The sequence below is a fragment of the Mesoplodon mirus genome (assembly GCF_964341445.2).
Source record: "Mesoplodon mirus genome assembly, chromosome: 3".
In the NCBI taxonomy this organism is placed as follows: Eukaryota; Metazoa; Chordata; class Mammalia; order Artiodactyla; family Ziphiidae; genus Mesoplodon; species Mesoplodon mirus.
In genome coordinates this window covers 22,117,069-22,138,518 of record NC_138978.1, presented here as the reverse complement: position 1 = coordinate 22,138,518, position 21,450 = coordinate 22,117,069, and the positions used below count along the sequence as shown (strand labels likewise).

Below are 21,450 nucleotides of genomic sequence, written 5' to 3'. Positions count from 1 at the left end.
CCGGGCTTAGGGAAGTTAAATGACTGACCCACCCGAGGTCTCACAATGCAGGGTTTGACACATAAGAGGCCCCACATGAATATCGGCTGAATCAACGTTGAAAGAATTAGACCTCAAACCCAGGCCCAGCTCACTCCTAAGCCTCATGCTCTGTCCACACATGGCACCACACCTCCCTCTGTGGCCCACAAAGCCATCAAGTCCATCTGTGAAAGTCAGCGAGTGAGTTTCTGAAAATGCTTCCGCCAAACAGACCAAGCTCAAGATAGGGGAAGATGTCGTGTGCGTAGGCCCCATTCTACATGATCATGTTCTGAAGACTTAAATCCAGAAACTGAATGGTCTGGCTTTTAAAGTTTGCATTTTAAATGACTATTACTTTTCAGAAATTTTTCTGCTGAAGGAACCAAGGTGGCAGCCAGCCAGAGCTATAGGCAGCATCCGATAAAGAGAGAAATAGCTCAGAAATTTGGTTAGTACTTTTCAAACGTGGTTGTGTTGGTCTGACAATGTGAAAACGTTCATCTAAGCATTTGAAAGCACTTTGTAAATAAGTATGGAATTTTTTAGAAAGGGCATGGGATCCATAAACCCTGTCCCCTGGGTTTTGCTCTGTTACTAGCTGACTGGGTTTAGACTAATCGCTTGACTTTTCCGGGCTTCAGTTTCCTCATTTGAAATGTACAGTTTGGATTATTATACTTTTTTAGGTTCTTCAAGCTATAAAAACAGGAAGAAAATGTCTTATTGCCAGCTCATTATTTTCATTTTTCCTGAGAGGGATGGGCATTGAGAAGTTAAGAATTCTGTTTAACATCACCCAATAATTTAGTGAGGCAATACAAATTAAAAGCAGATTTTAAAACTCTGGTGTCTCACCACCCTTCTTATGACATTAATCGTACACACCCTGTGCCTCATCTCATGACTTGATTGTGTCCTCACATTCATTCTGTGACACATCTAGCACACCTTTTTTTTTTTTTTTTTTTTTTTTTGTGTTACGCGGGCCTCTCACTGTTGTGGCCTCTCCCGTTGCAGAGCACAGGCTCCGGACACGCAGGCTCAGTGGCCATGGCTCACAGGCCCAGCCGCTCCGCGGCATGTGGGATCTTCCCGGACCAGGGCACGAACCCATGTCCCCTGTATCGGCAGGCGGACTCTCAACCACTGCGCCACCAGGGAAGCCCCTAGCACACCTTTAACACAGAGAATCAGTGCCCTCTGAAATGTGCTCTTACCTTATCAGTCTGACTTTGGAGAGAAACTTCAGGGCCTCATTGCCCAGCTCACATCCCCCATGAGAATCTGACTGCCGTGTACGAGGAATCCTTCACTGAGCTCGGTGTCCAGACTGGCAATTTTGGCTGCTAGAAATGAAGTCTGCTTCCCTGAATATTTTACAGTTATTTACAGATGTGCTGCTGACACTGGGGGCATGAAGAGACATGCCTAATCTGGGACAGAGCATAGCCCAGCCACCTGAGAGACACTTTCCTCCCCCGCCTCCCGATTCTGTCCCCATGCCACCCTGGATTGTGGTCACTATTTCCCAAGCTGTGTAACGCTAAGGACACTCCCTTAAAGTCTTTGCACCTCTGTTTCCTCATCTTAAAAATAAGGATGTTATAATAGGTAGGCCCTTGCCAGGGATTACTATTCCATGATCCTAAACCTGATTAATCCCTTCCAGGCACACATGAAGGGATACTGGTAGGATACAGACACCCTTTCCTCTAGATGCACAATTTTAAAATACTTGTTAATTTCAGACATAGCCTGACAGCAAATCCACCCTCCCCAGTGGTAAGCAGGACAGTGTTTAATTTGTGGTGAAATTGTACAAAGTTAATACGGTTCACTTATTGCCTTGATAAGGCACCAGACCAGGGATATTTTTAAATGCATTTTTTAATGTCAGAGATTTTTCTTTTTTTTTTTTAAAAGGGCTTCAAATGCTTGACTTTTTATTTATTAATTAATTTATTTTTTTTTTGGCTGTGTTGGGTCTTCATTTCTGTGCAAGGACTTTCTCTAGTTGTGGCAAGCAGGGGCCACTCTTCATCGCGGTGCGCGGGCCTCTCACTATCGCGGCCTCTCTTGTTGCGGAGCACGGCCTCCAGACGCGCAGGCTCAGTAGTTGTGGCTCAACGGGCCTAGTTGCTCCGCGGCATGTGGGACCTTCCCAGACCAGGGCTCGAACCCGTGTCCCCTGCATTAGCAGGCAGATTCTCAACCACTGCGCCACCAGGGAAGCCCAATGTCAGAGATTTTTTCAATGAAAGGAAGTTCAGTTTGCAGAGACCGCCACATTCAAGGGGATAATTTCCCCACATGTGCACTCAGCTGCGTGTTTGAACCACAGTGGGGTCTGCCCGACCTTCCTGCTCTAGAAGCCTGACCTCTTCCATATCAGTCACCAGCACCCCTTCCTCAGGGGTCTGCAGGACACGCTGGTGGAAACTGCAAACACTTGGCTGGCACAGACAGTGTGCCAGGCTCCCCTTGAAGATGTTGCCTTTATGAACTCATTTAATCCCCATCATTGATTACCCTGGGAGCTAAGTCCCGTTATTATCCCCACTTTTCAGATAATGACTCTGAGACACAAAGAGGGTTAAGTACGTGGCACAGCCAGGGTCAGGCAGAGTGAGGACGAGCCTGGCAGCAGCTCCAGGCTCCCACACCGTTTCCTGGCGTCTCCCGGGTGGAAGCCAGCACACCTTCCCCTGAATGCCCGAGCACCTTCTGCTTGGCAGGGTGGTAATGGGCATGCACATCTTGTCTCCACCCAGCCGGAACTCCTTGGGCAGCAGTCATTGTCCTTTCCAGACCCCCAAAGCCCCTCAAAAATGGGTCGAATGAATGATCCCAACTCAAGTCTACGAGCCACGAGAACTTGTCCCACCCATCTTGCATTGCTTTGCTGCGTCTCCTCCATCCCATTCCTAGAACATCTAAGCTGCCAACCGCCTGTATCCTGGTGCCCCCTCCTGGGCCCTGGCCCACAGCAGACTTCAGTGTGTGCTTGTTGAATTGAGTCTTGGCGCACATTCCATTCAGGGGATTTCAAAGGCCTGCTAACGAGCTGACACCAGAGTTAACAAAGAGGAGGGCTCTGCAAAAGAGGAGCACGGGTGCTCAGAGACGGTACTGATGTAAACCGATGCTTTGAAAATGCAGGTTTGGCTTCTCATGTCTGACTCTGTTTCCAACCCAGCCAGGCCAGCGATGGGCAAAGACCTGGTCCCCATTTTCGTCTGCCCAGGTGGCCAGTGTCCCTGGGCTTCCCCCCCACCTGCTCTTCACCTGGGCCACTAAGAAACAATCTCCTCAAGAGAACTCATCCCGGGGCTTCCCTGGTGGCACAGTGGTTGAGAGTCCGCCTACTGATGTGGGGGACGCCGGTTCGTGCCCCGGTTTGGGAGGATCCCACACGCTGCAGAGCGGCTGGGCCCGTGGCCCATGGCCGCTGAGCCTGCGCGTCCGGAGCCTGTGCTCCGCAACGGGAGAGGCCACAACAGTGAGAGGCCCGGGTACCGCAAAAAAAAAAAAAAGGAGAGAACTCATCCCACTTTTCCTGGTTGCTCCCTGAGGGCGCCCAGGGATCTTTCATTTCTGAGATCCCCATTCTGAACAAAAAGGTGTCATTTTCTTGCTTGAAGTATGCTCCCTGCCTCTCCCTTCTCCTCTGCTATCAGAGGCATGGAAACTTTGATGCCAGACATTAGTGTATGGAGTTGGGGCGGGGAGAGGGGAGAAAGCAGAAAGGAGGAAGGGCGTCTTACAAGGGGCACTTCTCAGGGTTGTAGACAGTTTGAACCAGAAGGGCTTCAGTGACCCCGAAATCCCTGGGCTCAGCAGAGAGGCCCCATCTGTGACGGCATCCCATGCTGAGGCCCGTCGGTGGAGCGGGTAAAGGGGACTTGCTGCTCAAAGCCACTGCCAATCGGGCCCCCTTTCCCTGAGTTCCTCATGGAGGCCCGGAGTGGGGTTGAAAACTATAGACCTCCACACCCGCACTTGCCTCTTTGTGGGTTCACAGATGAGGGGGCTGAGGCCCAGTGAGGGGACGTGCCCTGGGGGCAGACACTGGCTCTCCTGTCTTCTGGCCCATACTATCACCACTTTGGCCACATCAGCCTGAGAAAAGGGTGGATGGATGCATTGTCCTAAGACCCTAAGACCAGAGGCATTTGTAAAAGGAAATTGTTCCCGCAGGAACCCCAAATTCCTGGGCACTTTTGCCAGTGGGTTAACCACAGGACAGGGCTCTGTTTCCACCTCAGGCGTGTCTTCCTCCTGTTATATACCGCTAGCCCTTCCGCAGACTCTTAGTTTTCATTCATCTTGTGCACTCCTGAGAACCCCAGCTGGCCACCCCCAAAATAGACCAAAGCAGGGCGGAATATCCCTGAAGGGTCAAAAGGCAGCTCTAGTGTTGTGGGCTTTGGCCAATGATCCAGCAGAGAGCGCATTTTCCAACCAGGAAATGGGTTGACAAACCTGAAAGTCTTAATTGGACAGAAGCTATGAAATTGGGACGAGAAAATACAGGCTGTGTGCAGATGTGACTGGGTCCAGGTTGTGGACATTAGGCCCTCCCATACCCTAAGGAGCTGCCTGGGGTGAGGGGGTAAATGCCCTGCTCCCTCTCTTCCCCTCCTCCTCATGACCTCTCTAAACCTATCCCAAGGTCAAGTGAATGTCAATCTGTGTCCCGCCCTTTGCACGTGCTGCCCATTTGGGACTTTAATCCTTCAAAAGAGCTCTCAAAGTGCATTTCCACCAAATGTTGCCCAGCAACATCAGCCAATCATCTCTTGCTCCGTCCCGCTCTGAGGGCCTTTAACCACCGCTGAGGGAAAGTCCTGGCTCCCTTGAGGCTGTTGTGGCAACTTGAGGACTGGTAATGATGAGGCCGATGGGACGTGCATTGACTCATTCAGTCTTCACGTGCACAGGGGACAACGGGTGTAGCCCTGGCGCAGAGCTCCCCGTGGAACACACAACAGGCAATCAGCAGAGCTCAAATGAATAGTGCTCCTGGGCTTCCCTGGTGGCGCAGTGGTTGAGAGTCCGCCTGCCGATGCAGGGGATGCGGGTTTGTGCCCCGGTCCGGGAAGATCCCACATGCCGCGGAGAGGCTGGGCCCGTGAGCCATGGCCGCTGAGCCTGCGCGTCTGGAGCCTGTGCTCCGCAACGGGAGAGGCCACAACAGTGAGAGGCCCGCGTACCGCAAAAAAAAAAATAATAATAAATAGTGCTCTTCCCTTCTCCCTCCCCACACCCATTTTATTTGGTTGGTTTATTTGGTTTTTGCCTTCTGGGTGGTCTTGGCCAAGAAGCCAAGGGCTGGCTGAGTTCACACCAGTTTCGACTTGGATTCTCACTCTCTGGGAGATGCTGAGAGGCCAGAACTCATCAACCTCATGTAACATTAGTCACATGAGCTGTTATCCCAGAGGCCAAAGGTTGGACTTTTACTGCCCTCCCAGGGAGCCATCCACCACCTCTAGCTTTTGCAGGAGAAAGCTTGAACTCCCTACAGCTGGACCTTTCCCTCCAGGCAGCTTTGAAACTTAACTTGGTATGGAGTACAGGTGGTGGTGTGCTGGTAAACCAGCTCTCTCCTCCACAAAGAAAGTTCTGGTTTAGAGCATTGGCCAATCTCTGTGGTGTAAATACCGCCCCCCACTCTGGTCAATTTCAAGCTACCACGAGCAACATTTCTGAATATTTAACAGTCGCCCTCATGAGCCACCACTGGCAAGCCCCAACATCCTGCTGCCTGGAGGACCCTTCTTGGATATTCATTAAGAGCAAATAGGCAGCACGCTCTCCTTCCAGGCTAAGAGGTGACAGTTCTCTTCCTACTTGTCCTGGGCTCAAACCAGTTTGCAATGTGGCAGAATTAAAATGTGATTAAGGTCCAGTAGGGTTGCCAGATTTAGCAGATAAAAATACAGGATTCTTAATTTAGAATTTCAGATAAATAACAAACTACTTTAGTATAAGTATATCCCAAATATTGCTTGGGACCTACTTATACTAAAATAGCTTTTTGTTGTTTATCTGAAATTCACATTTAACTGGGCAGGGTGGGATGGGGCAGCCTTGCAGGCCTGTGTTTTATCTGGCAACCCTAGATCCTCAGACACATAGAGGTGCCCAGAAGATTCTTGTGGGCTGATGCTGGTGTTGGGGGTGTGGCAGCAGACAGGGGGCTGGAGATGTCCAAGACTGTTTATTCTTTAAACCTAGAAGAGTTGCAGTTACGTTTCCTGCTTCAGCTTTCCCTCACCGTAGGGACTCTGGAAGCTAAAAGGTGCCCGAAGTCATTTCGTGCAACATCTCTGATTTACACATGAGGAAACGGGGGTCTAGAGAGGTGACTAGATCAAGGTTACTTAGCCAGTAGCAGCACTGATGCTAGAATCCGGATTCAAAACTCAGCGGGATTGTTTTTCCTTTCATCCTGCACTCGTCTGAGAGCTAGTTTGGCTTAGTGGTCAAGAGTAGACTGTCCTCACACTGCCTGGGTTCAAATTCTGGCTCTGCTACTTGCTGCGTGACCTTGGTCCTTATCCCTTTGGACCCTGTCTTCTCATCTTTAAAATGAGGATTAAATGAGCTAGCGTGTATAAAGTACTCAGAACAGTGCCCGGCATGCAGTGACCATCAATAAACATATGCCATGGGCTTCCCTGCTTTTGAAATCAGAACAACAGTACTTTTAGGGCCCTCCTGGTGGCGCAGTGGTTAAGAATCCGCCTGCCAATGCAGGGGACACGGGTTTGAGCCCTGGTCCGGGAAGATCCCACATGCCGTGGAGCAACTAAGCCCGCATGCCACAACTACTGAGCCTGCGCTCTAGAGCCCGCGAGCCACAGCTACTGAGCCCACGTGCCACAGCTACTGAAGCCTGCGTGCCTAGAGCCCGCGCTCCACAACAAGAGAAGCCACCAACACTCAGAAGCCTGTGCACCGCAACGAAGAGTAGCCCCTGCTCGCCACAACTAGAGAAAGCCCGCGTGCAGCAACGAAGACCCAACACAGCCAAAAATAAATAAATAAAATTTTAAAAACCCAAAAAAAACCCCCAAAACCCCAAAAAAACCCATACGCCAGTCCTGCAAACAGCCCCTTAGAAAAACCTCTTTCTGTTCCTTCCTGTAGCACCTCAAATCGCACCCACGTGCCAGGGCTCTTCTGGTCGGGCTGCATCTCCTGCATCTCCTGCCTCACTCTCCTGGTAGTCAGCTCCCCCTCTGTCCACCAGGGACCATAATCACCTACAAGGTAGGAATCAGCTCCCCTGCCCCCACCTGCAAGGCTCAAAGGTTCACTGCATTTAAAATTCAGCACAGAAGAACCTGTTAATAGCCCTTATATTAAACCATAATCACACACTGCTTGGGCCACACTGGAGAGTCCTTGAAGGCCCTGATGGTGCCTTGAGCTCTCTCTCTGCTCTGAGGAAGGTAGTAGGGATGGTGGGGACAGGAGGAGCCTGGGTGGCAGGTCTTGGAGGTAGCAAGCTCTGGAGTCAGGCTGCCTGGGTTTAAATCTGCGCTTCACCATTTACTAGCTGCGGCCCCAAAGTCTCCAGGCTTCACTTTCCTTAAAATGGACCTGATAATAGCCCCACTGCAAAAGGCTTGTGTACACCATCATGTAGCACTGAATTCAGGTGCTGCCACTGACAGCAGTGGGACCTTGGGCAAGTTCATCTCTACGTGCCTCAGTGTCTCCATCTATAAAATGGGGGCATCCCTTTCTCACCAGGGGATTAAACGAGACAAACTTTGAAAAGTTCTGGGCACCAAGGAGGCACCCAGTAAACTCTTGAGACGGTGGGGCATCCTTATCATTTCATGTCACTTGCCTGGCCAACTTCTGTCAACATTTACTTCCCCCTGGTAACTAGCATGGGAAATGAGACGCAAGCCCAACTAACTGCCACAGCAGAAATGAGCTTAGAAATCAAGCTTTTGTTTGTTCCTCTCTAACGTACCCACATCACTTAGGACTTGAGCCCCATGAACCTGCCTCTTTTTGTCTGAGAGTTAGAAATGGTCTTGTTTGGGATGAAGGTTGTTTTTGTTTCATTTTGCTTTATAAACAGAAACACTCCCTGGTTTCTCTTCTGAAAGGCTGGGGAGGAAGCTGAGTCAGGTGGGGTGTGGTGAACATGAAATCGGTCACCCTTCCCTCGCCGTGGGTTTGGTGAACCCAGTCAACACACACTGACACACACACTGCACACACACACTGCACAGCCACTGCCGCACTCAGGATTGCATTTTCTGCTCATATATCTCTAATGGCACAAAGAAACAACAGCATTCTCCTGCAAGGCAGTACAGCACAGTGGAAAGAGCAAGGGCCCTGGGGGGTCCCAGACCCGGGGTGGAATTCCAGCCCCAGTGCTTGCTAACTGAGACGGTGACTGGGCAGGTCAGGAATTGGTGGAGCCCGGCTGTCATCCACGAGGTGGCATCCCTGCCTGTCCCAGAGGATTACAGGAAGGCTTAGTGTTAATGGATGTAAAGCTTGCAGAAAAGCACCATGGAATTGAAAGTATCCCAATGACACTACGTTCTCTTCCCTTTCAGGATGATATCCCAGGTCCTGGGTTCTACAACGTCATTCACCAGTCACCTGTGTTTGACAGTGTGTCATTGTCTAAGAAAGGGACATGTACTTTTCCCTCTATGGTGAGAACCCCTTCTCTGAACGTTAACTGCTCGGTACTTTCCTTCATTCATTGCATAATCATACATTGGACAACTGGTCCCTTCTCTCCAAAGGCCCGTAGTTCTAATTAGAGAGTTTAACAGCCTCCTCAAATTTCCTGCAGGTAAACTGGAGCCTATGTCTTTAAGGAATTTTTTTCCCCACTGCTATGCATTGCCAGAGTGGGAAGAGAAGCTAGAAGAATATTCAGGACCTGCTCATCCAAAACCAATTTTGTCAGCGTGGAATGGGCTTACAAATGTTTTCTTGAGATTTTTAGGCAAACCAGGAAAAAAGTTATGATTATACATCTTGCCCTAATAGGACTTTTTACACTGCTTAATCTAATTTGGTTATTCGAGTTACTGAGATATCTGATGGGACCAAAAAGAAAACAGGCAGCAGGCAGGTAATTTAGGGATATTCCTCTCCTCCCCATTTCTCTCCTTTGTAAGATGTGGGTCTTTATCTTTGTGGAAGGCTACAACCGTCAAGTAGCTAAATGAAGTTCCAATGTCTCTGACCAGACCTGGGCAAGGATAGTCTTTATTTGAACACCTATCAGTTGGCAAGAAAAATAGATATAACAAGGGGAAAGGGTCAAAGTAGGGTAAGACTAGCTGAGGGAGGAAAGTGAAAAAGAAAGCAAACCCAAACTCCAGCATTAACAAAACACATATGCCGTCTGTCCCTTTAAAAGTTATAATAATCTCTTGCAAAAATGTATTACGATACCTGACACTGGAATTGATTTTTTTTTTTTTAAAAACCACACACAAAGAGACCATTTAAGACACACTGAATGCAGCCACTTATTGGAATTCAAGCTTGGCAGGGTTGAATACTCAAGGAGAAAACCGACTTTGGAGTTAACTCCTTATTAACAAAGACCTTGAGGCTGCACATGCCCCCAGTGAGTTCCCAGAACAACCACACCTCTACTTCTCCTGTCCCAAGCCCTGAGAGTAAAGAGACTCCAAAGCGATCTGCAAAAGAAGTGCCATCTCACAATGGCCTGGCCCAGGAGACAGGACTTAAGACCCAATCTTGACTCAGCTGTGGGTTCTTGATGTGACCTCAAGCACATCACCCTCTGTGTCCCAGTTGCCTCATCGAGTGGAGACTCCCTGGAGGCGATGGGCAAATTGACGCTGCAATGAGTAAAATAGTCTTTGAAATTGCAGAGCATTATAATCATGTTGAATGTTATGATTGTCACCACCTGAGTCACAAACAAGACTTCCTGCAGCACCTAGGTTTTCTCTCTGAGACGTTGCCAAATAATGGCACTGCCCATTCCTGCCTGGTGCCAGAGAAGGCACTGAATCAGAGCACACCATCGATTCCCTGCTAGGCTTTCCATGTAGTAACTTTCCAAATGATGCGGCTGGGCCGCCTGGAGAAGAAGGGGTCCAAGGGAAGCTCTGTGCATGACAGGATATAATCAGGTCTTTAAAAAATTCAGACCAAACCCAAAAGAAGGCAGAAGGTGAGTTGTTCAGGCTTCCTCTCCCCGCTGTGATGGATATGGGGGTTTCTATTTCTGTTTGTAAACACGTAAGTTCCTATATCCTTGGGAAGGGACCTTAAGTGGTTGGTGGAAGTCTGTCAGGAGATCCCCACATCTCGCCTAGTTCCTCCCCAAATTGGACGAGACTTTCATTCTTCCGCCCCTTTTTTTGCTGCCTTTCACATTCAGTGCCTCTTGTTTCCGGATCCCAATTCCCTGAGGGAATTAAAAGTAGTTCCCGTCAGAGAAAGGTCTGCCTTACTGGAGCTAGTATGGCCAGCAGGAGCGTGCCTCTCTGGGTGAGGCTGACCAAAAGACTCTGTGGGTCAACACGTTTTAAAAACTTCCTGATGACTATTGGAGCAACAGCACCCAGCCTTTTGAGAGGACCTGTCATCCGCCTACATTCAAATCATCTGAAGAGCTTCACGACTGTATTCCAAAGCTTTGCTCCAGAAGTATTCACGGGACAGACTAGGAAGTTAAATGGGGCAGGTGGGAGGAGGTGTCCATGGCCTTTCTGTATTGGTGTGGTGGCAGCAGTGGCTCTGGAAGAGCTGGAGAAAGGTTCACAAATGCCAGAATGTGGCCAAATTGGAGACCAGAGGCCTGGCAATGAAAAGAAAGCCAAGGGGTGGAGAGGGTTGGTGAGTGACTGTCAACTTCAGTTAAACTCAGACTAATTCTACTGCAATGCTTTATGAAACTTTGCCTCGAATAGGAATTTTTTTAGTACAGTTTTCCCCAAAGAGTATGTTAGTAGGTATCTTAGGCCAAAAGGTTCTATGATGTAGGAAGTTTGGGAAAGGCTGTTTAAACAAAGCTAGACATGGGACTTCCCTGGTGGTCCAGTGGGTAAGACTCGGCACTCCCAATGCAGGGGGCCTGGGTTCAATCCCTGGTCCGGGAACTGGATCCCACATGCATGCTGCAACTAAGGAGTCCACGTGCTGCAGCTAAGAGCTTACACACTGCAACTAAACATGCCACAACAAAGACCCTGCGTGCTGCAACTAAGTCCCAGAGCAACTAAAATAAATAAATAAATAAATAAATATTAAAAGGAAAACAAAAACAAAAACCAAAGCTAGAGAGGTTTCTTTATTGCAGACCTTCCCAGAGCATTTACTACACCAACGTGTGTTATGAATCTTCAAAATGGGAACATGGTGTGAAACTTCTCCAATGTATTGGACCCTGGAACTCTCTCCCTGCTGCCGCTACCACCAACACAAGCTTATCTCACAGACCTGGAAGGCCGAGGAACACACTTTGGGAACGAGCGCTTTAGAAGAACATGCTTTGCCCACTCTGTTGGGTGACTCAGGATAGACACGCTGCAAATGGCAGCAGGGACCTTGCCACCGTTCTTCTGTGGAAGTCAGAAGGAAAGAGCAGAGGTGTGTCTGCCCCGTTGGAAACAGCAGATTTCGGGTAGATTCTTCCAGAACTAAAACCTCCCACAGGCATTTATCAGCTGTTCATCCTGTCGATGCAAACACATTGCTGTGACTCCTCTTGGCTTCCTCAGAATGGAAATCTGATCCATATCCTCTCATGGAGGCGAGAATGTTGGTTCCAACACTTTGCTAGCTGAGGAAGTTCAGTGTCCTCCTCTGTAAAGTGGGGATATTCATAATATCCTCGACCCAGGGTTGTCATGAGGATCCAATGCAACACCCCTGCAAAGTACTGGGTTAACTATTGCCCCAAATGCAAAGGTAAAGTGAATCCAAGGCTGGGGTGACCTTACTTCTGGGAACATCAGTGAATCCTTACAGTTAGGGGGAGGTGAAGCTGGGACTCGAACCCAGGTTAGACTCAGGACAGCTAAGACTCTGGAAAGAACACTCCTGATTCTGGTGGCACATCCACCCACATTACTGGTGGCCCATGAACCAGATGGTGAGAACCATTGCCGCCACGAACAGAGTGAAGTCGGGCGAGGGGCTAATGCCTTCCCACACCTCCCCCACTTTCTGTGCTTGTTTATTGACCCCTGTCAAGTGGAGGAAACTCAGGGCAATGTTCTCAAGCTTTTAACCATAAAATAATGAAATTTTTTTGTTGTTGTCTTATCAGACTTCAATACTTGCCATACTATCCCAGGGTAAGGTGATGTTATCACCTAGTTTTTATGGCTTTTGTCCCTGTTCATTTGGCAAACATTGATTCTGTTTGTTTTTTTAACTGAAAATCATGGCTTCCTGGAAGGAGTAGGATTGGTTTCTGTTGAAACAGCAAAAATATCGTAGAGTTTTATGAAATCAGTGATTAAGTGGTGGATAGGAGGTATGGGTGGGATGCAAGCCCTATGGAGCCTTGTACTTTTAAGGTGTTAGAAGCAAACTTGTTTTTTAGGAAATTTGGATTATTTAAACTTAGAAACAAAAAGTGAGGGTTTTACTCAAAAGAAAACCAAGGTTGGAAGAAGCAAGTCTAAAGCGTCCCATCATATAAATCACGCACCAGCTGATGAGTCAAGTATAAGTGTCCTGAAATGAGATTGTGTGGAAATGCTTTTATGGAAGAATTATCTTTGCCAAGTCCCAAACATAAGATGAATAATTAGAGTTAGTTTACAGAAGTTAACACAGGTCTGAACTTGCATTTTCCAAGAGCAAATTCTCAAAGCCCAAGGTCATTTTATCATTGTTACCTGCCAGGGTTTCACCTTTTATAAAATGTTTTTAGACCTGATGCCGGGCACCATCTTTTTGACGTCAGCCCTTCGGAGCCATAAGATACGTGATGATGTGGGTTCCTTTGACTTTCTCCTCACAGTGTGCCCGATTGGACACCATCGTCTCTAAATACCCTGCAGCTAACGCGTACACTATACCATCACGTTTTGTTTCGAAGAAAGACTTCAGTAATTCCTGTTCCAGCATGTTCCATTTGCCAAGCTTCGTGAAAGTTCTCAAATCTGAAACTCCCGCACCAAACCATTACAATGTAAGAACACTGCCTATGCTTCTTAAATATATATTGAATTAATGGTTTGCTAAGATAAAAGAAAGGAAGGGGGGAGCTTTGGGGAATAGCATTTACTGCAATTGGTAAGCCAGTTAGCATTTGCTGACTACCCAATGGCTACATGAGGCTGGGCAAAACTCTCATAGGGAATTTGCAGAACCCAGAGAAACATGTGGGCAACACGGAGGTCAGTATGGAGCAGTGGGAAGACCACTGCCCTGGAAAATACTTATTGCAATTACTCTTATCACATAAGCTTTCTGGGACGGTTTTCTCATCTGTAGCAATGATTATATTACGTACCACTTTATCTGCAGACACTATTATATTCTTACAGGGAAAATAAACTTCTGTCTTTCCATATCAGAAAATTGGGTTTTTTAACAGCAGTGGTTCACCATTTCCCATCACTTTGTAGTCACTGAGGCAGAATGGTGTGATTAACAGGTAAGAGACAGACTCAGGTCCAAATCTCGACTCTGCCATTTTCTAACGGTGTATGGCTTTGGGCAAGTTTCTCAACCTTTCAGGACTCAGTTTATTGATCTGTAAAGTGGGGTTATATGTCTACTCCATGGTGTTAATGCAAACATTAAATGAGGTAGTCTAGGCTGAGTGCTTACCTAGCACAATATCTGGTGCACAAGGACTCTACAATATATGAAAACTGGTAGAACTGTCTTTAGGGAAGCCCCGTTACCTCTTGAGTTTCAGTTGTAAAAGGGAATTAATTATACTTGCCCTACAGGGTTATTATAAGAAGCATATGAGACTACAAATGTGAAAGCACTCTGAAATACCGAAGACATGAATTGTACATAAGGTAGTAATATTATTACGCTATATTTAAGAATATTTTGGTCTTAGAATACTTCATTTTAAATTTCCTTTTTCTTTTATAATATTTATAAATAATATTTATTTTTCTGACTACAAAGATCCTGCCTACCTTCTATGATGAATCCAATCAATTATAACATGTTCAAAGCAATATAAGTGCCTGCTAGGCCAGCACGGTCCAAAAGGAATATCAGTATAACAGGAGCCACATACGTCATTTAAGTTTTCCTAGTAGCTACATTTAAAAGTAAAAAGAAACAGATGAAATTATTTTTAATTATATATTCTATTTAACCCAATATATTCAAAAGATTGCAATATCTAATCAATATAAAAATTAATTAGATGTTTTACATTCTTTCCCTCATATTAAGTCCTTAAAATTCAGTGTATATTTTATATTTGCAGCACATCTGAATGTGGACCAGCCATGTTTGCAGAGCTCAATAGCTACATGTGGCCAGTGGCTGCTGTTTGGGGTAGTATAGCTCTAGATACTCTTCTCCTAGGGTAATCAGAGCCTGAAAATAAGAATGGTGATGATATGATGAAGCACTTTTCATGGCCTATGTGCTGTTCTAAGAGTTGTGTATTCACTTATTTCATACTCACAAGAACCCAGGAAGTGGATTCTCTTATTCTCAATTTACAGAAGAGGAAGCTGAGGCTCAGAGAGGGGAAGGGACTTGCCCAAAGTTACCCAGCTTGAAGGGACTATTCGCACATCAGTGAGCACGGGTATAAAGCTGGGGAGTGATCAGAGTCCCCATGTTCCAGCCCTGCCGGGCTTCCCTTCTTAAATCCTGTGGCTGCTCTGTGCCAGACCACTGATACAGCTTATATTCCAGTGGGGAACTCAAGATGAGAACTAGGAGACAGACAAACAAAATAGTTATTGTGGCCAGCTCTGAGGGAGACGAACAGTCGGAGCCTGAGAAAGAGAGTATGTGTGGGGTGTGGAGGTTGGCAATACCATGTACTTTAGACTGGGTGGTCAGAGAAGGTCCTGAGACTGAGATTCAAGGATTGAGGGAAGAGCCAGAATTGGGGGAACAGCATGTGCAAAGGTCCTGGGACAACAAACACCTTAGCCCATGGGGAACTGTAAGAAGGTAGCTAGAGGGAGTTCCCTGGTGATCCAGTGGTTAGGACTCGGCGCTTTCACTGCCATGGGCCCCTGTTCAATCCCTGGTCAGGGAACTAAGATCTTGTAAGACGCATGGCCCAGCCAGAAAGAAACCAAAGTATCTAAAGTAGAATGAACTAGGGGGGCTCGGGGGAGAGGGGACGAGGAGAGCCCAGACAGATAGGCAGGGACCAGTTCATGCAAGGCCCTGAAGACCACAGGAGGGAGTTCGAATTTTGTTCTCTGTGTGCTGGGAAGCCCTCCTTGAGGAGGATGGGAGGTGTGGAGTGACATCTTCTGATGTACCTTTTTTTTTTTTTTTTTTTTTTGCGGTACGCAGGCCTCTCACTGTTGTGGCCTCTGCCGTTGCGGAGCACAGGCTCTGGACGTGCAGGCTCAGCGGCCATGGCTCACGGGCCCAGCCGCTCCGCGGCATGTGGGATCCTCCCAGACCGGGACACGAACCCGCGTCCCCTGCGTCGGCAGGTGGACTCTCAACCACTGCGCCACCAAGGAAGCCCCTGATGTACCTTTTAAAAAAGATCCCTCCAGTGGCTGTGTGGGTTAAGGGTGGATTTTGAAAAACCAGTTAGGAAGCTGTCATGATAACAAAAGAGAGGTCGAGGTCTGGTCCAGGCGAGTGATAATGAAGGTGCTTGGCCATTGCGCCGTTGCCATTCCTGAGAGAGGGCTGGGTTCCTTGGCAGACAGACACAAGTGCAGGCTGTCTCCGTGTGAGTGCCCCCTCTGCGTCCTCCTGGGGGCTGCTGAAGGGCACTGTAGTGTTAGTGCTTCGAGCCTTCACCTCCCCAGCCCACTGCTCCTTCACCCTGGCTTCCTATCTCCGAGGCCCAGCTCAGGTCCTGGCATGTAGTAATCATGCAATAAATGTTTATGACTCCAAAGGAATAACTTCCTTTGTTAATCAAGAAATGACCATCCCCCACGTCAGGACTCTGCCGCCAGATCAATTTTAGTTTGCATGTTTTTTGTTCATTATTTTTTAATGTGGCTCTGAAAATAATACATGCTCATCATAAAATATCTTTGAACATCACAGAAACCCATGAGCCAGAAAGTGGAAGTCCCTCATCATTCTGCTCTGTAAACAAACATCAAAAACCAGGGGCAATATTGTTCATATTCTCTTCCTCCCTTGGTCCTTCCCTTGATTTTGGGATTATGCTGTCCACGGTACGTGTGCGTTTTCTACTTAATTATATCTGGGATTTGTTTTTTCCCATGGCAATACAATGAATCTGCTTCATTCTTTTTTAACCTGCCAGTGGAGCTGACTCTTCCTAGTCTAATGGTGAAAACCTTCCAGTGACACACACACTCAGTGTATACAAAAATGCCCCCTTTTTCTGTTGCTTTTCTGTCTGGGCGAGGAATAAAGCTGAAGTAGTGTTTTGTCTACAGGAGGCTTTTTTCAGACCTGGAGAACAATGGTTGAGTCAACTGGCGAGGAACAGAAATGCGGTAATCCTGTTAGCCACACTGTGCTTTGAGGCTGTCAAGACCTCTCTACCTTTGCTTACTGCGATCCCCCGCTTCTCTATTGGAAGCCTTTCCCTTGGTACCTGTTATTACTTCCTCTCTGGCATCCTGGCTCTTCTCCCGGTGTCCAGTAATTAGCCTGGTCCATCTGATCTTTTTGTTTGCCCTCTCTGCAGGCAGTCTGGCCGTTAGGACCCTGGGAAAAGCTAAATTCCTCTGCCTTTGTCAACACTAAATCAAAATGCCATCTGCATTTCTCAAGAAACATTTTTTTTGACAAAGGAGTAGCACAGAAAATCAAGCCATCCTGGCCTCAGCAAATAGTTTCACTCATTCAGTAAATATTCCAGCCATTGCAGGCACAATTTTTATTGCATCTTTTATCTAATGAATACAGGAGACTGACTGCAAATTAGCATTTAAAATATTTATGATTCATCATAAGAATGATCTCAGGGTTCTTTTTTTTTTTTTTTCCAAAATTATTTTTAGCTTTCTGAACTCACTGGACACTCTCTAATGTATATTGCCTGGGTCAACCAAAATTCTAAATTTCTGGTCAGCCCAGAAAAGTCAAGACAGTGCTTACAAATCTGATCATAATCTTAAGTTACACAATTTCTTTGTATGTCCTAAATCCCACACGTATTGAAGGATTATTTGAGCAGTGAGGAATCAGGGTGGGGATATGTAGGACTAAGTGTTCCGAAAAGAATGAAAATCGTAGAAAAAATGATGAAAATAATTTGCCTATGTAACGTTACACACTTTTTTAAAAAACAGCTGATTTGTGTTGACCGGCTGTCCCCTACCCCCAACCCAACAGCACGCTGCCTCAAGTCGAGCAGGGATTATCTGATCCATTTTACAGGTGAGAAAACTCAAATTCAGAGAAATTAATCCGTTTGAGCAGGATGCCCTGCCCTGTGTGCGGGGAGCGAGCCCGGAAGCCAGGTCCACCGGCTGGTTCAGGGCACCGTCCTCCGTGTTGTGTTGGGTCGCCAGACACTGGCTAGCGATGACAAGCTCTTCCTCCACTCCAGCTGGGGTGAAGGTGAGGGCACAGCCAGTGTGACATTTTCCACTCACGTCCGCTCATTTTCTGAAGACAGGTTTAAATTTGTTTTTTTTTTTTACCCCAAAGTGCCCCTCATCCAGACACAACAAGGACAAAGAAAGGCAAGACACTGAGCACACCGTGCTTATTTTCTCCCCCAGACCTCTGTCTCTTGCTGCAAACAGACAAACAACGTTTGTGCCCGAGCCGGGTTCATGTCCAAAACCCAGAGAGGACTTTTCACTATTACTAAAACAGGACCTGCCCCAGGTAAGCAGCTGCCTCGCACTGGCCTTGACCTAAGGCTTCCTGTTCCAGATCTGATCAGCAGGGCACCCATTCCTTCACAGGGAGTCTCTTTGGAAGGAGGTAGGCATTGGGGGAAGAGGGGGTGCAGGCAGGTATCGTACAAAGAGGAGAAGACTGGCTCCCCATTCAGGGGAAGAACAGCCGGCTCTGGAAATGGACCCCGGGGCGGCCTATCACGTTGGCCTGCCTTCCAGACCCAGCGCACCTGCTTTGGGCGGCCAGCTGGGGGGAGACTTCTCATGCCAGAAGTGTGCCCATGCGCATACCCCAGGTGCCATCCCAGGCGCTGGGGGGAGGCAGGGCACACAATACGTTCTGATCCTTGGACACTCGGCTGCAATATTCCTTTCCTCCCATGCCTACACAGCGGCTTCATCATCTATCATCAAATGATGGGAAATAGCTCTGTTCACTGAGCGCCTGCTCAAGTGCTAAGTTTTTCCACGCGGTCCTCACACATCTGTCCTAATAGGGCCACACTCTTAGTCCTGTGTTTCAGGTGAGGAAATGGAGGTCCAGAGAGTTGAAGCAACTTACTCAGCATCACACAGCTAATAAATGGCAGGCCTAAGCCCAGAAGTGTCTGACCGAGGAACCTCTTAACCCCGTCATCCCAGTGTGACTTCTGAAGCCTCCAGGATTCAGGAACACACAAGGGCTCACCTGCAGATGTTTTCCCTGCTGGGCTGGGGAAAGGCATTGCACCTGTTCTGTGCCCTCAGACCTCCTCCCCACACCAGCCTTAGTGAAAAATTTCTAGAAGGGTCTGGTGACATAGCAGTCCATACTCCAGGAGCACTGGTTAGACTAGACCTTCCCAAACAGGTCCAGAAGACCCCCGAGGGAGCTCTGGGCCCCAGAGCCCAGAGGAGGAGCTGGGAGGGTTTACCTCTGCAATCATGCTTCTTGGATGGGGGTGTGGACAAAATCTCAGCGCATGTCAGATTTCAGCAAATCCAGATTAATGTTGAGAAGATCAGTCCGAGGCTGAATAACAAAACCAGCCCTAATTAGGAGGCTAAGCCTGGCTAAAGCTCCCTGCCTTGCATCACCACGGGCAAAACCCCACCTTGTTTGTTTATACAGGAGAACAAAGCCAGCATCCCTGGGGTTTGGCCAGAGGTTCCACCAGAGAGCCCTGGGAAGTGGGCAGCTCCTCCCTCTGGGAGGGTCCCGAGGGGCCCCTTGTAACACAGCAGGAAGGGGAGAGGTGGGCACCAGCATCTTTTAAGCTCCTACTGTGTGCCAGGAGCTTCCAAAACCCAATGGAGGGTTGCCTGGCACATACGTGCTCAGAGAGTGTGGGTTATTATTAATATTATTATATCCCCACTTTACAAGCAAAAATGATATATAGAAAACAGGTGACCAGTCCAGGGTCCCACTGCTGGATTTGAATCCAGGCCCCCCCTACATCCAGCTCGATGCCTGGTGCCTTCAGGACTCTCCCCACATCCCCCAAATTTGCCAGGGGCCACAGCCTGGGGAATCTGCTTCTCTGAGAGAAACAATCTGCTTTGACCTCTCAGAAAAATGCTGTGGTTTCTGCTTCTCCCCCTTGTGGGAAGAAACCAGATGTGGAGCCATGATTGGCATCCTTGCTGGGTTCCGCCCACTCAGAGTGCCCAGGCTCAGGGGCTGAGGGCCGGGTCTGATCTGCCTTCAGTTCTGAGCAAAATGCTCACCTTTACACATTGGCTGGCTGGATTTTCTAAAGTCTGGCTGCATCAAACACAAGGCCAAGCACTTCCCCAACATCCTCCTCTCTATTTCTCCTTAAAAACAAAAAGTTATTAGGTCCTGGGGAAACAACTATGGTAAAGTGTCACTTGAAAAACGTGGGTGACACAATTGAATCCGCGCTGTGGGCCCAACACCATGAGACAGTGTCCAGTGCATGATGGAAAGACCAGGGTAAATACAGCAGAGAGTTCAACCCTGGTTTATTCTGGGCCGTGAGAGCATGAATGCCTTTCCCCCTTGCTTCTGCTTTTTAACATTTTATAATCAAGCGTTGCTTTAAACTATTTTTTTTTGGTAGGGGGAATAAAAATAAAAAATAAATATATGCAAAAAACCCAGAAAGATAATTTGAGAGATAGATACCAGTATTAAAAATGCTGCTAACTGGACATCTGTTTTTTTTTTTAACTTAAGCATATATTGGGACCATCTTTTCATGTTATTAAAAATCCTCCTAGAACATCTTTTGTTAATGGATGCATAGTATTCCATTATCTGGTGGTACCATCAGGTAAGGAACAAATGCCCTCTTGCTGGCATTTAGGTTGTTTTAAATGGATCACTCATATAAATAGAGTGGGAGCAAACATCCTTATAGCTCACAACTTGTGTACAATCAAGATTATTTCCTTACATAAATTGCCTAACGTGAAATTGCTAAGTCGAAAGGTATGTAAAATATTTAAGGTTTTTGATATTTGTGACCAAATTGCCCTTCAGCACAGAGATAATTTATCCTCCTGCTTCTATGAGAAATATGCTTTCCCTCACCTTTGCCATCAATGAGTATTACCATTTAAATAAAATCTTGCTAATATGTCCCATATTGTTGTTTTCAGTGCTTTTGCAATGAAAAAGTCGATTTTATTTTTTTTTAATTAACTTTACAGTGGTTAGAAAATTTGAAATATTTTCCCCACCCACAATGCCACCATTAATATAGTTTTTCCCACTTTTTTGGGTTCCCACCTATTTTTATTCACATGTATCCATTTGCACATTGATGTCATAGTATATACAGTATAGACTGTTAGGCTTTATTTTACTTTTCTCGCTCACCTTTATTTTTGAGAACATTGCCATAGGCTTCATGGCCTTTGCATTTACCACCCTCAGGGCTGATATTCCACCAGATTAGGCTGTTTTCCCATAACTGTGCCCTTGTACTTGGACCTTTGGGCTATTCATTGTTTCTCACACTGTAGCTACTGCTGTTGTGTACATCTTTAGGCTTAGAGCTTTTTCATTATGTTGAATAATTTCCTTAATTTCCAAGTAATAGGAAGCCAGGGCCAAAGTGTGCAGCATCTTGAAGGCCTTTGCCTAGCACTGCCGCTTTGCACCCCAAAATGCCTGCCCCCATTTACAGGGTTACTTGCTATTTAGGGTGAGACTGCTCCCTCTTTACCCCAGCTCAGATCATTCTCTTCTTCCTTAAAGCTTTGTGCACAGCCAAATTACTTTTATTCTGACAGTTTCTTGAGACAAGGCATGGTGGGAAAGCATGGACCTTGGAGAAAGGTGGGTCTGGGTCCACATAGTAGGTGCTCAGTAAATATTTGTTGATTGCATAATAGTTACTGACCAGCTACCGTGTGCCAGGAACCTAAAATGTTCTTTTTCTACCATAGCCTCCCAGTTGTTGGAAGA

At 47.1% G+C, this 21,450-nt stretch overlaps 1 protein-coding gene across 1 annotated transcript in view; it reads left to right on the top strand.

Moving 5' to 3' along the window:
• Positions 1 to 21,450, top strand: part of STPG1 (sperm tail PG-rich repeat containing 1) — a 51,911-nt gene that overhangs the window by 19,838 nt on the left and 10,623 nt on the right. Inside the window, exons 5-7 of the mRNA XM_082613293.1 lie at positions 8,619 to 8,720; positions 13,034 to 13,204; positions 17,910 to 18,018. Of these exons, the coding sequence (XP_082469419.1) occupies positions 8,619 to 8,720; positions 13,034 to 13,204; positions 17,910 to 18,018 (382 nt within the window). The remainder of the gene's footprint in view (positions 1 to 8,618; positions 8,721 to 13,033; positions 13,205 to 17,909; positions 18,019 to 21,450) is intronic.